This window comes from Nelumbo lutea, chromosome 6 (genome assembly GCF_056320005.1).
Source record: "Nelumbo lutea isolate HS-2025 chromosome 6, American lotus-T2T, whole genome shotgun sequence".
In the NCBI taxonomy this organism is placed as follows: Eukaryota; Viridiplantae; Streptophyta; class Magnoliopsida; order Proteales; family Nelumbonaceae; genus Nelumbo; species Nelumbo lutea.
The window spans coordinates 66,746,954-66,759,326 of NC_142689.1; the positions used below are offsets into that span (position 1 = coordinate 66,746,954).

The 12,373-nt window shown below is 37.4% G+C and overlaps 1 protein-coding gene across 2 annotated transcripts; it reads left to right on the plus strand.

Moving 5' to 3' along the window:
- Positions 1 to 289: 289 nt before the first annotated feature.
- On the plus strand, positions 290 to 11,867 carry LOC148849366 (uncharacterized). 2 transcript variants are annotated; one of them, XM_088949098.1, is made up of 15 exons: positions 290 to 511; positions 606 to 813; positions 4,055 to 4,166; positions 5,308 to 5,420; positions 6,962 to 7,084; positions 7,224 to 7,426; positions 7,988 to 8,063; positions 9,808 to 9,894; positions 9,985 to 10,065; positions 10,203 to 10,235; positions 10,457 to 10,510; positions 10,601 to 10,642; positions 10,916 to 10,994; positions 11,074 to 11,144; positions 11,390 to 11,867. In XM_088949098.1, exons 2-15 carry the CDS (start codon positions 652 to 654, stop codon positions 11,468 to 11,470), a joined length of 1,317 nt encoding a protein of 438 aa, XP_088805224.1. In that variant the 5' UTR covers positions 290 to 511; positions 606 to 651; the 3' UTR covers positions 11,471 to 11,867. The 2 variants fall into 2 exon arrangements, with proteins under 2 accessions (XP_088805224.1, XP_088805223.1); XM_088949097.1 differs by having other exon boundaries at positions 290 to 489.
- The last annotated feature ends 506 nt before the right edge of the window (positions 11,868 to 12,373 follow it).

The following is a 12,373-nucleotide window of genomic DNA, read 5'->3' on the forward strand; positions in this document are numbered from 1 at the left end:
TCTGCTTCAGATGACACATGGTGTCGAGGTGTATATAGATTTCAGTGTGGGTACTTAATGTGTCCTCTCCTCTGTATATGTACGACCTTTGTAAGCTGCCTGGAAGTTGCTGCTGCTCTGAATGATTATCCATTTATCCGAGTCCGACGAGACGAGTTACTAATTGGCCAAACGTGACGTGAGGGAGATAGAGGTAATTTGAGGGAAAGGACGAGGATCATTTGGTCATAACTCATTCGGCTTGCCTCTGTCTGTTCGTCGTTAATTCACAGTTCTACGCTTAGAAGCCAAGTAATGATTTCCTTCAAAGTTCAATCTTCTCTAATTCTCTTGACCCCGGTCTGTTTAAGTAAAAATCAAGAAAGAGACCACCATTTCTCCTTCTTCACTCCAAACATCAATAGAGTGAAAGCAAAGGTCGTAAAGCGTAAAAGCAAAAACGTCAAGACTTGTACTACTCGACAGAGCAGTGATGATGTGTTTAGTCCGGTAGCTTGCTCTTTAAGACGAAGTTTCGTTTCCTGTTTTCTCTGTCCTTGCTCTGAGTCTCTCTTCTCTCCTTCAGGCTTCACCCTCCTTTTCTTTTTCTTTTGTTCCTTGCGCAGGATTCTTGGAGGGAGTCGAGGGACAGAGACAGAGACAGAAACAGAGATGGTGTATGCCGGGCTAATCCACCTCTTTGTTACAGTGTTTCTCTATCACTTCGCGACCTTCATGGTCGTTCCGGCCATCACCGACGTCACAATGTCGGCGATTTGCCCGGGAAAAGATGAATGCTCCATTGCCATTTACCTCAGCGGATTCCAACAGGCGGTATGTCTCTGCAACTGTAATCAATTAAAGTAACTTGCCTTTTTGTTTTTTCCTTCTATCTTCTTCTCTCTCGCATATCTCATGAACTGGTCGTAGCGAATTTGGTTTCTGACGTTGGTATCACAGTAATTAGCCTAGCTCATGACGCATCGGACTGCTATGTAGTTAGGGTTTTGACCCAGCAACAAGTATTACAATTACAACGTACAAGCTTGCAGAAGTGACTCTTTCTTTCTTTCCTTCATTTTTTCTTTTAAATTCTATGTTTAGTTTATTTACTCACTCGTTAGAGCTAGAGTTGCAATTTGTTAGTCCGTTGTTTTTGCTTTCTTCTTCTTCCTGATATGACTCCCTGCTCTCAACAAGTTATGGTTATTAATTTGTCCGACCGGCGAACAGAGTCCGGCCATGTCAGTAGGCAGTAGTCATCCCTCCGAGAAGGCGTAAGAGTGGAATGTTTGTGGTAGGGCGATGATGTCAGAAGATAAAGTGTGTAACAAATGGGATGAAATGGGCAATAGGATATGTGTGAATCAGAACCAACAATCAAAAAGTCTTGTAGCCGGGGAAACGGCTTGAATCGAGAAACCTGTCCCCGTGGACATGGTTGTAGCCTTGACGTAACGTCAACCGACTGGCGTGCCAGGTCAAGCCAACTTCTTAACCAATATAGACCTGGTCCTGGCTAGTGGCTATGTGGGTTTCCCTGCACTATGGCAGCTGACGTCGCACACCTAATTAACGGATCACACCTCACAGCACATCTCACCGTCTATTGGGAACATCTCACCATGGATAACAATATACAAGGATGAGCGATTGAAGTGAGGTTGGTGTGAGGAGTGCAGTCTGAGTAGACGACACTGGACTCGTTTCCGCCTTCTATGCAAGTGGGTCGGGTTAGGTGATAAACCCACACTTACCCAACCCCTATTGGATTTGGGTCGGGTTAGTCTTACTGGTTGGATTCGTGTTGGGGTGTGTCCGTACTAACCTGGCCTGTTGGCGCGGCTGGTTTGAAGATCTAGTATCATTTAGTCTGATTGGGTCAGGTTTGGATTCAGGCAAATCCGGTTAAACCCAACCCATTTGACATCCCTATCTCTACTTTTTAATTTGGGTCATATGCAGGAACACCCCGGATTTATTCAAATTCATTGTATCATTTTCCACTATAGTTTCATAGATTTATTTAAACTTATTTTATTAAACACCCTTTATATAGTTTGCAACCTATTATTAATAACTATTTATTTTTTTCATATGAAAATAGTAATATAATCACCTAAACTGAGTGGAAAATGTTCAAAGGCATGGATCATAAAAGTTTATTCCAAAAAATATTTCTAATGTTTTTTTATAGAAAATAAAATTATTGTTTGTGTCTTATATTAGGATAAAAATGGTATTTCTTTATTTTCTTTTTAATTGAATTTATTTGAATGGATGTTAGTGTTAGAATCTTTATTTTTTATTATCAACTAATAAAAGATTGATTAAGTAAATGATTACAAACTATAAGAAATGTTATAAGATAGGTGTTTTAATAAATGAATCTTTTGAATTTTGTTTTTTATACTAATCCTGGATGAGTGGCAAATCTGCACGTTTCTATTCTTTAGCTTTTAAAGTTTAAGTAAAGAAAGTGATCAATGCTTTTGAAAAGGGATCAAACGGGCACCATCAATGTAATGCAGGCTGGGTGTGTGTATGTCGACTCTTTGTCGTATGGAAAAAATAAAATGGTTTTTTTTTTGTATTTGGTGTCATGCACCACTAAACCCTCCTCTTGACCTTTTTCTTTACTTAAAGTGGTGGTTGGGGGATTCTATTTCGCGTTATTATTGAAATAAACCAGTTAATGAGTTAGAGATCTAACAACTGAACCACCATGGTGTCCGGTATGATCTTTGAAATGATACGTGCAATGGTTAGGAAGATTAGGGGTGTTTTTAGTTTAGTGTCAAGTTGTTTGGCCAATTAAATCGATCTGATCATATTAGGGAGTTGGTTATTCGAAACTAATTGATCATTATTAAAAATTAGTCAACTTGGGTTGATTTGTTTGAATTGATTTATCAGTTTGGTTAATCAATCCAAAAGGTTTAAATTAAAAAAAAATAAATAAATTTATAATATAAAATATTTTAAATTAGAAAATATAGAAAAATTCTTAATTTTTTACATTAAAAATTTTAAATTTAAAATACAAAATATTAATATATATATATATATATATATATATATATATATATATTTATAATTAATTTGGGCCAGTTTTAATCTACTTACATATAATCAAATCAAACCAATCCAATCTTATAATTAACAAAATGACTGAATTAAAGCCAATTAAAAATATTAGAAACTGATTAATTGGGTTAGTTGGTTTTGATCGGTTTAATGTCTAACTCTAAAGAAGACAAATGACACAATATGACATGTGCCATTAAAATATTTTACACAAGTGCCCAGCGCACTTCTCAGTTTGGGGCTTATCTCCACGGGCTTTTCTTACCCATTCAGACCACGAAGTAGACGCGCTCCATCTCCGTTACGCACGTCTCATTCACCAATGATGGTTTTTTGTACCCACTCAGACCACGCTCTCCATCTCCATTACGCACGCCTCATTCACCAATGCGAGTTTTTGGTACCCATTCAGACAACGAAGTAGACGCCCCCTCCCTCCTCTCTCATAGCCAGTATTTATCATATTCGGTTCGGATCGCCGGTTACCTCTATAGGCTGCACAGTTAATTTAGTCACTGGTTAAACCAGTAAAAGCATAACCCAGAAGGGCTTTTGGTTTGGGTGCTTCCAAACTTGAAACCCTCAAACATTTTTTATGTTGTTGTGAACATGGTTTTTGAACTGTCGTTGATTTGAATGGTCGGACCGTTTGGCCTGGGAATCATCTAAGTAGTCGGTTTTGTTTTACCTTAAATCCGGTTTTTAGTAAAAAAATCATTGATTCAGACAATCAGTTTAATGGTTTTTGGTTGTTTTTTACTTTTAATTTTTTATCAAAATGAGCCATCCATTCGAATCCGATGATCGAACCATCATTCAGAAACCGATAGCTAAAACGTTTTCGTTTTCGTGTCATTTTTTAAACCCATGATCGTGAATAAAATTCATTCTACCCAAATTGCTTATATTATTGGATCATGTGGATTCTATGATGGTCACTCATGCGCGATGACTGTCAAAATTTGGGATGAATGTTGTTGTGATGCAGATAACAGGGGTGGGGTCGCTCGTCATGATGCCTTTACTTGGGAACCTCTCCGACGAGTACGGGAGGAAAACTCTGCTCACTCTCCCAATGATTCTCGCCGTTGTTCCACTAGGTCTGTACTCTTTCCTTACTGCTGCATATTATATTACATGTATCATAAACAGCTTTTCTTTCAAGAAATTCATCAAACACATTTGTGCCGGTGTTTATAAACCAAGACGATCCAAAAAATTTGCTGGCCGTTCAGTAATATACTGGATCACTGGTTTTGACCCACCCCAATCTACTGATCGATGCTAGTATAAATTAAATTAAAGGGAAAATTCCCAATTAGTACTATGTATTTTGGGTTTAGTGTTATTTTGGTCCTCAAATTTTAAATTGCGATAATTTAATACTCAAATTTTTAAGATGTGTCAATTCAGTACTTACCATTAATCAGTCATTAAGTAACATTTAAAAAGATACAAATGTCCTTTGAGTATCACGGTTTTCTTTATTAATCATTCAAATGTTGACAAAAAATTAAGATTCTTTTTCAAAATTTTGGTTCGGTTTTTGATGAACACTTTAGAAAAGAAGAACATTTAGTGAGCACTTTAGAAATATTTTGACAACTATTAAAAGTTGTCTTTAATATTTTTCAATAATAGGGTGGGAGTATTTCAAGTGAAAAGTGTCAAAAAGAAAAAATTGAAAGAACTCATTTAGCGTGCTTACAATGCATGCCTACCTGATCCAGGTTCAGCTCTGAGGTCTGACTGAATTTCAATCTTGAATTTAAGTAGATGGGTCCAAACCTAGCACTCTGGCAAAAAAAAAAAAATAGTGACTGTATTTGTAGGTTTTTCCCACGACCACAATCTTCACATCACATATTCTATAGGGGCAATCATCAAAAATGAGAAAATGAAAAATCAAATCGAATAAAAAATTTCAGTTAATCAAACTGATCGATTTGGTATTTTTAAAAAATCAAAAGTACCAGTTTGATCTTATTTAATTATATATATATAATATTTATTATTTATAATATATATTATATACATCAAAAAATTGAAAAATCTTTAAACCAAACCAATGAAAAACTGAACTGATCAACCGATTAACCGATTGATTTCGATCGGTTTTGGTTCATAGTTTTCCAAAAATGGTAGTGGTTCGGTTACTTTGAGCACCAGTCGATAATAGTAATAATAAGGTGGATACAGTTTTATTTTATCTAATAATAACAACAAAATGCAATTTTGCAGCTATATTGGCATGCAGCAGGACGAAGAGCTTCTTCTATGCATACTACGTGCTCAAGACACTCACAGCCATGATTTGTGAGGGCAGCGTTCAGTGCCTTTCTTTGGCTTACGTGGTATTATATCTCGACCCCTCTTCACTCCAATCAACATTGGGCCCGTCTAAGTTCTCACTTCATCCAAGCTCAAGAACATGAGCTTGTGCTTTTTACGTTTTAGCCACGGGCAATTCATTTTATTGGGCTTCATGGTCTGGTACATCCAAGCCCATAACTGCTCTCTAATGGCCCATTCAAAATAAGGCTAGATACATAAATTTGTAGAGCCAGTAGAGGTATATTTACAACCTATAAACCGGATTCAGTCAGTATAAAGGCCCGTTTGAGCAGTCTTTATAGCCTTGCATTGAGAATATTTCCCATGAAATAAAGCACATAAGCCTGGAGATATCCCCAATGCAAGGCTGTAAAGACTGTTAGAGCGGAGCCCGGATCTGCCCCTTATAGAGCGTGCCTCACATTGATCTTACAGCATATCTTGACCACATATTGGGAACATCTCCCGTATTTGTATTTATTATTCACAGGGAGATATTTCCAATACAGGGTGGGATGTGACTGTGAGACTCGGTCTGTGAGGAACAGATCCCAATTCGTTCAAACAGATCCTGCACTGACTGAATTTGATCTCCATCCTATCACTGAAGTACAGGTGCATAAGCCAAGTGAACTCTGAATTGACAAACATATTGGGTTGGTTCACAGTCAGAATCTAAAATATCAAAATTCCTGGGTTCACATTTGAAATGGTCTATTCCCAATTTCCCATAGTGTTGGTTCGACAGGAATCAGAATAGACATTGGAATCAGTTGTAATAGGATTTGATTTTCAAAAGAGGGGGAGGAAATGAGCATTCCTTCAAGTAGGGGAATGCTATTAACGGATTCAAATTCTGCCCAACCAAACAGTTAGAATTGAAAATAGTTTATTCGGATTTTGATTTAAAACTCCTATTCCCATGAACCAAACGGGCCCTAAGTTGGTAGGTTATCTGTTTATTCATAGCAAAGATTAAGGCCCCGTTTGGTGCATCTTTCCGTGTGGTCTTTCGGCTACTTACAAGCTGGGAAGACCAAAAATCGGACAATTCCCGTTTGGCACGTGGAAGATCTCACCGTTAAAAGACAGGGTGCCGAAAAGACACGGGAAGTCCATTTTGGGCTGATTTCGGGAAGCTCCAAATGAAGCTTCCCATGTCTTCCGCGTTTTAATCTCATGCGGAAAGACCTGAGACGATACACGGAAAGATGCGCATCTGCCAAATAATCTTCGGGCTGCCCAGATCTTATGTCAAAAGCTCAATACGTCTATTGACTGTCAGAGCTACGAAAAGATATTCTCAAAAAAACTTGCCAAACGGGCCCCAAGATTAACCCCGCTGCTACCAAGGTTGGGGGATGGGCTACCCCAGTTGGTTGTTGTCTAGCCCACTAAAAACCCGAGATTCGACCCAAGCCAAGCCCAAGGACTGCTGGAGCTGGACTCAAAATTCGGGTTAACTAAGCCCAAGTCGCTAGAGATTAGAGACCAGCTAAATATTAGCGCTTGCAACGGGTTAACTCAGCCATTTTCTTCTTTCTGTTTTCGCACTTTGCAGGCAGACAATGTTCCACATGGCAAACGAATATCGGCATTCGGAATTCTGGCAGGCACCGGGTCTGCGGCTTTTGTCTGTGGAACTCTAACTTCTCGCTTCCTCTCTACTTCCTCCACATTCCAGGTCTTCCCACCTTTTTCTTTTCCTCTTCTTTTAATATCCATTTTCGAATTCTCTTTCGGAGTTGTTATCACTTACCAGTGAATCAACTCTCAATAGCCTTTTCCGTGGCCTAATATCATTATCATTACTTGTGTTTCAGGTTTCTGCGTCTGTAGCGGTGCTCGCAGCTATGTACATGAAAGCTTTCCTCAAGGAATCGACCTGTGAAGATTTGGAGAATATGAAGCAAGATGTCTCTCAAAAGACCCCTCTTGTTACTTGTTCCAATGGAGAAGATTCCTCAAGCAAAATCTTTAAAACGATTCCCTCGATCGAAGATATGATTTGTTTATTGAAGAGTAGGTATGTATGTTAATTTTGTTTTAATTCACCTTTTCTTTTTGCAAAGATGCAATCTTACTTATAAACAATCAGCGACTCTGGAATTGATGATGAATATGGGAGGAAGTATTGTTATTTATGTAAAAAAGAGAATTGATCCTTCATTTTACATTAGTGGAAGGCTGGAAGCCCCAGAGTTCTGGAGCCCAATTGGTATCTTATCGTCACAATCCACTCAGCAAACCTCTGTCATTTGCTTTCCAAAATGCCTGATTAGATACACGTTTGATAGACCTGAAGAGCACATAGATGGCTGTTGCGTCATTCATTTGGTTGACCTAAAATATTGACTAAAAACTCAGACATGGCTTAGTTGAGTTGACCTAAAGCATTGACTAAAATTTCTTCTGCTCAATGTTTATCAATAGTTTGTAGGTACTCAGTCTATTCTTATATTCTAAATCCAATAGCCAGGTGTATTAGAATTCATTTTGCAAATCTTCTTTAAAGCAATGATTCTTTCTTTTATTGTTTCTTCCATCTAAACTGTTTTGATAAGGTTACCGAGAATTTGTTGTGCAGCTTGACATTCTCACAAGCAGCAATTATCGCATTTTTCACCAGTCTTGCAGAGGGTGGCCTTTATACTTCACTATTGGTATTTTTCTCCCTCCATTAATCATTACTTGAGATCTAATTGTATGATGCATGGATAAATTGTTTCTATGGCAGATATTATTCACTATATATTAATTTTGAGATGTTCATACACAAGATAGAATAAATAAGAGAATATTAGAAGAAAGGAAAAGATTAGTCTTATTTGGAATGGGTGATGCAATAGTATTACACAAGCTAGTGTACATGAGATTGTCTTTAGTTTAGTCTTGCAAACGTTCTCTTATAAGCCACTTTAAACATTAGCTAGTTGATCTATGGACCCAATATATGATCTAGTAATCTCATTCATACACTCGGTTGATAACAGAAAATGGTGAAGAGTTTTTAGTTGGCACAACGTACTCCAACAAGAAAATTCTTCCTATAATCTTATCCATTGGTCTCACCACTTCAGACACTATTCCTCTCTTTTCCTCCCTCCCTCCCTCCCCTTCAATAGAGGCCCTGCAATGGCTAGAGATTAGTAATCACCAAAATACCCATTCTAACCTTGTTAGATCATGGGCGGCTATTCCCATTTGATGAAAGCAACACACCTTTAGCCCAAGAAACAACAGGATGGCTCCATCCAATGTTCTTGTTACAACGAATTTGGTTAACTTTCCATTGTCATTTTTGTGGCCCACAGCAGGAATGATTAACATTTTATTTGGAATAACTTCATCTTTAGAATCGAAGTCAGACTTAAAAAAAAATAAATGGAGAAGAATGAAAGTTTAGTTTGCATAAATTACCTTACTCCACCAATTTCAAACAACAGATTCCTATACCAAGTTCTACTTTACAAGGCTAGACCTAACCCTGCACCCTATGTTTCCCTTTGGGGGTGTTCTACAACATCAATGTTTTTGCTTTCATTTGTTTTGGAATTGCCACATCAGAAGAAAAGCAAAAATACATTCTTGAACTGTATTTTTGTTTTTAAAAGAAAAAAAATGAGTTGGTTTTGTTTCGAAAAAACAATACATGTTTTTTAAATAAAGTTCAAGAATATGAGTTGCTTTTTAGAATGAAAGAAAATTTTGTTATAGAAATTATATGATATTATTTATAGAATATGATATTAAATAACCAGATGAAAAGCATGTGCTTTAAACCAAAAATTCAATAACATGCTTTTGGTTTCAGTTTGTTTTGGGAACTCGTAACAAGAAAAACAATTCACATTGGATGAGACTCCCTTAATGAATGGAAAAACTACCACCGAAACGTATCATGTTTGGTATTGGTGAAATAGGTTGATTATTAAAGTTGTCATTCATATTAATAGGGTTATTACTTATAAGAAATGAACCAAATTATTGTCAGTCAAGCCTTGGCTTCCAATATTCAAGTGCAGAAAAATGAGAAGAATAAATTTTCTTTGAGAAGTGAAGGCCTTTGCTTTTGATATCAAATATCTTCCATAGGTGGAACTATAAAATACCACCTTGCCGTGGTCTTTCAAATAAAAACTATACAGCCACTTATGAAATTTGAGTGGTCTTAATGTGGGTATACATATTCAAGTCATGCTAGTGATCTGGGAAATAGAAATTTGAATTTATTGAGAAAACTCAAGAAATTCATTGACCAAAACGTACGCTGTAAAAATTCAGTTGGTGTCTTACATTGTTAAATGAGTCTTACAGATTAATAGATAAATTATATCGTCTCTCTAAAATAAACATTCAGAATTTTCTGTGATTAATTATTCATACTTTTATTATTGCCTTGGGCAGTACTATTTGAAGGCATCATTTCACTTCAGCAAAGATCAGTTTGCTGATCTAATGCTAATAGTGGGGATTGCAGGGGCATTCTCACAGGTAATTTTACATAGTTTGTGTGTTTATGTGTACTATTCATGAAATATTCTAGCTGGCAATTGATGCAGCTAAAATTGAGTCACTCTGCAGCTGGTTCTCATGCCCACATTGGCACCTGCTATCGGGGAGGAGAAGCTACTAGCCATTGGGCTCTTCGCTAGTTGCACACATGTGAGTAATTAGGTGATTAGTTATTCAGTTCTGATACTTCTTTATACTTCATGGTCTTCTTTGGCTCTTTGCTGTTTTCAGCTTATCTTTTATATTATAAACTTGGACTTACTGATCCATGGAATGGAATGCTGCAGATGTTTCTTTATGGAATATCATGGTCCTCTTGGGTACTTCCTCCTCCTCCCTCACCTCTCCTAATCATAAGTTATTAGCATAAAATTTAAATTCCTGGTATTTTGATAATCTGTTTTATCTTTGTTTCCATGGTAGAAGAGTTTTTTCTTCTTCTTTATAGTAGCCATGTTTTTGTTCCGCTAGTTATTCTGATACTTTCTTAACTAGCTTCATTCAAACCATATTTCTTAGTTGACATGTCAAAAACTTGCAGGTTCCTTATGTTTCAGCCATGTTCTCTGTTTTGGGTGTTCTTGCAAACCCCTGTGTGAGTGCTTTACCATGTTAACTTGTTTTAATTTCTGAATAGTTGAATTAGGAATTAGTTTTTCTTATGCAAAGTTCCTATGTTGTGCAGATCAGGAGCATTGCATCTAAGCAAGTTGGGCCCAATGAGCAGGTAACTTTTCTACAAAATGTAATGGCTGGTGCATTTTCTTTTGATTGTACATTGGAGTGTGACTGCTGAAAGTTTGTTCCTACAATTTTTAATCTCTAAATTGTAGAACAAAGCTTTTAGCCATTTACAATTTTACAATCCCACAATGTATGCTCAAATTTCTTTAAAAATAATACTGTGTACAGCATACAGTGAAGAGCCAATTTCCTTCTCAAGAAAACTAATTCTCGTCCTATGCTAGCTTATATAATTGAATCAAATTTCTCATTGCAGGGGAAGGCTCAAGGGTGCATCTCAGGCATAAGTTCTTTTGCCAATGTTGTTTCTCCATTAGCTTTCACTCCTCTAACAGGTAGTAGGAAAATCCTTTTACAACTTCGTATGATCTAAAATTTGATTATATAATAATTGTGTTTATTCTATTCTTGCAGCTTTGTTCCTGTCAGAAAATGCCCCTTTTCATTTCCCAGGTTTCAGTATTGTGTGCATTGGGTTTGCAATGGTAAGCCCTTCTAAGTTGGTACAGTATTTTGAGTTTAATAGCTTGCTTATGACCATTACATGAATAATTTGTTTCTTTTCCCCTAAACTGGACCAGAAGCCTCACTCTATATTATTTGAGCCTAATTAAAATTCTTGTAATCAATGGGAGATTTTTCTTTTAATGCTCTTACCCATACTTTTTGTGATATGTTATTACCATACTCGTGGACATATTTTTACATAGGCCATTTTCTTCCCATGCAGATGGTAGCCTTCATACAGAGTATTATGATTAGGGTTCCTCCTACTGCAAGTCACAAAATCAGCAGCAACAGCCTCTGTTAAGGCCTAGTCTTTTAAGATGAGAATGCCTATAAAGTACAGAAGATCCGTCTGTGGCCTTTAACATTACTCCTGGAGTAGCCATTGCAACCTCAACGCCTTTAAGCACAGGAAAAAAAAAAAAAAGCTGAGACTGGTTGCTGATCATCTTGACTCAAGCAGTCATCAGACAGCTTAAGATTTCATGCCTGTCATTCATAGAATTTTGACTGCATTTGGTGGTTAGAATCTTTCCAGTTGGGTGCCGAGTGCAAGTTGAAGTCGCATTACAGGAATCCATGACTTTGACTTTGAACCCCGAAAACATACTAATGCTCTCTCTCTCTCTGGCCTGTATATAATCTGGCTTGTAAATGCCCATTCTTATATGCTTATAATCTAACCTAGTATTTTGTTATCATATTATTGGTATGTGTTTGGCGCAATAAGAGGCTTCCACAGATTTTCTCTTCACAGAGCGCTCCTCAACCTACCTCACAGCACGTCCCACTGTGCAGTAGGAATATCTCCCCATGAATATAACATACAAGTATGTGAGATGTTCCTGATTTACGGTTAGGGTATACTGGTTGGTCTGAGGAGCATATCCGGACTCCCACAACCCATATGGGTGGGGACAGGGCAGGGTGCACATGAGACCCACTGGCTATGCTATACCATTTAGAGCCTGCTGCTCTGTGGGCATGATTCCACGCCGCCTATTTTTGGAGGGATGTAGACTGACCATCTCAACTACTACATCTTTCATTGGCCGCCCAAAAATATTTGAAACAGTAAGGGCATGCTTAGCAATGAGATGAGCTATGTTATTTCCCGGACTTAATTAGTAGCAGGAGAGACTTGGGGCTGGTTTCGTTTGTGGGAATTGGGGTCTGGACTCTGGAATAAGAATTGGAATAGGCCATG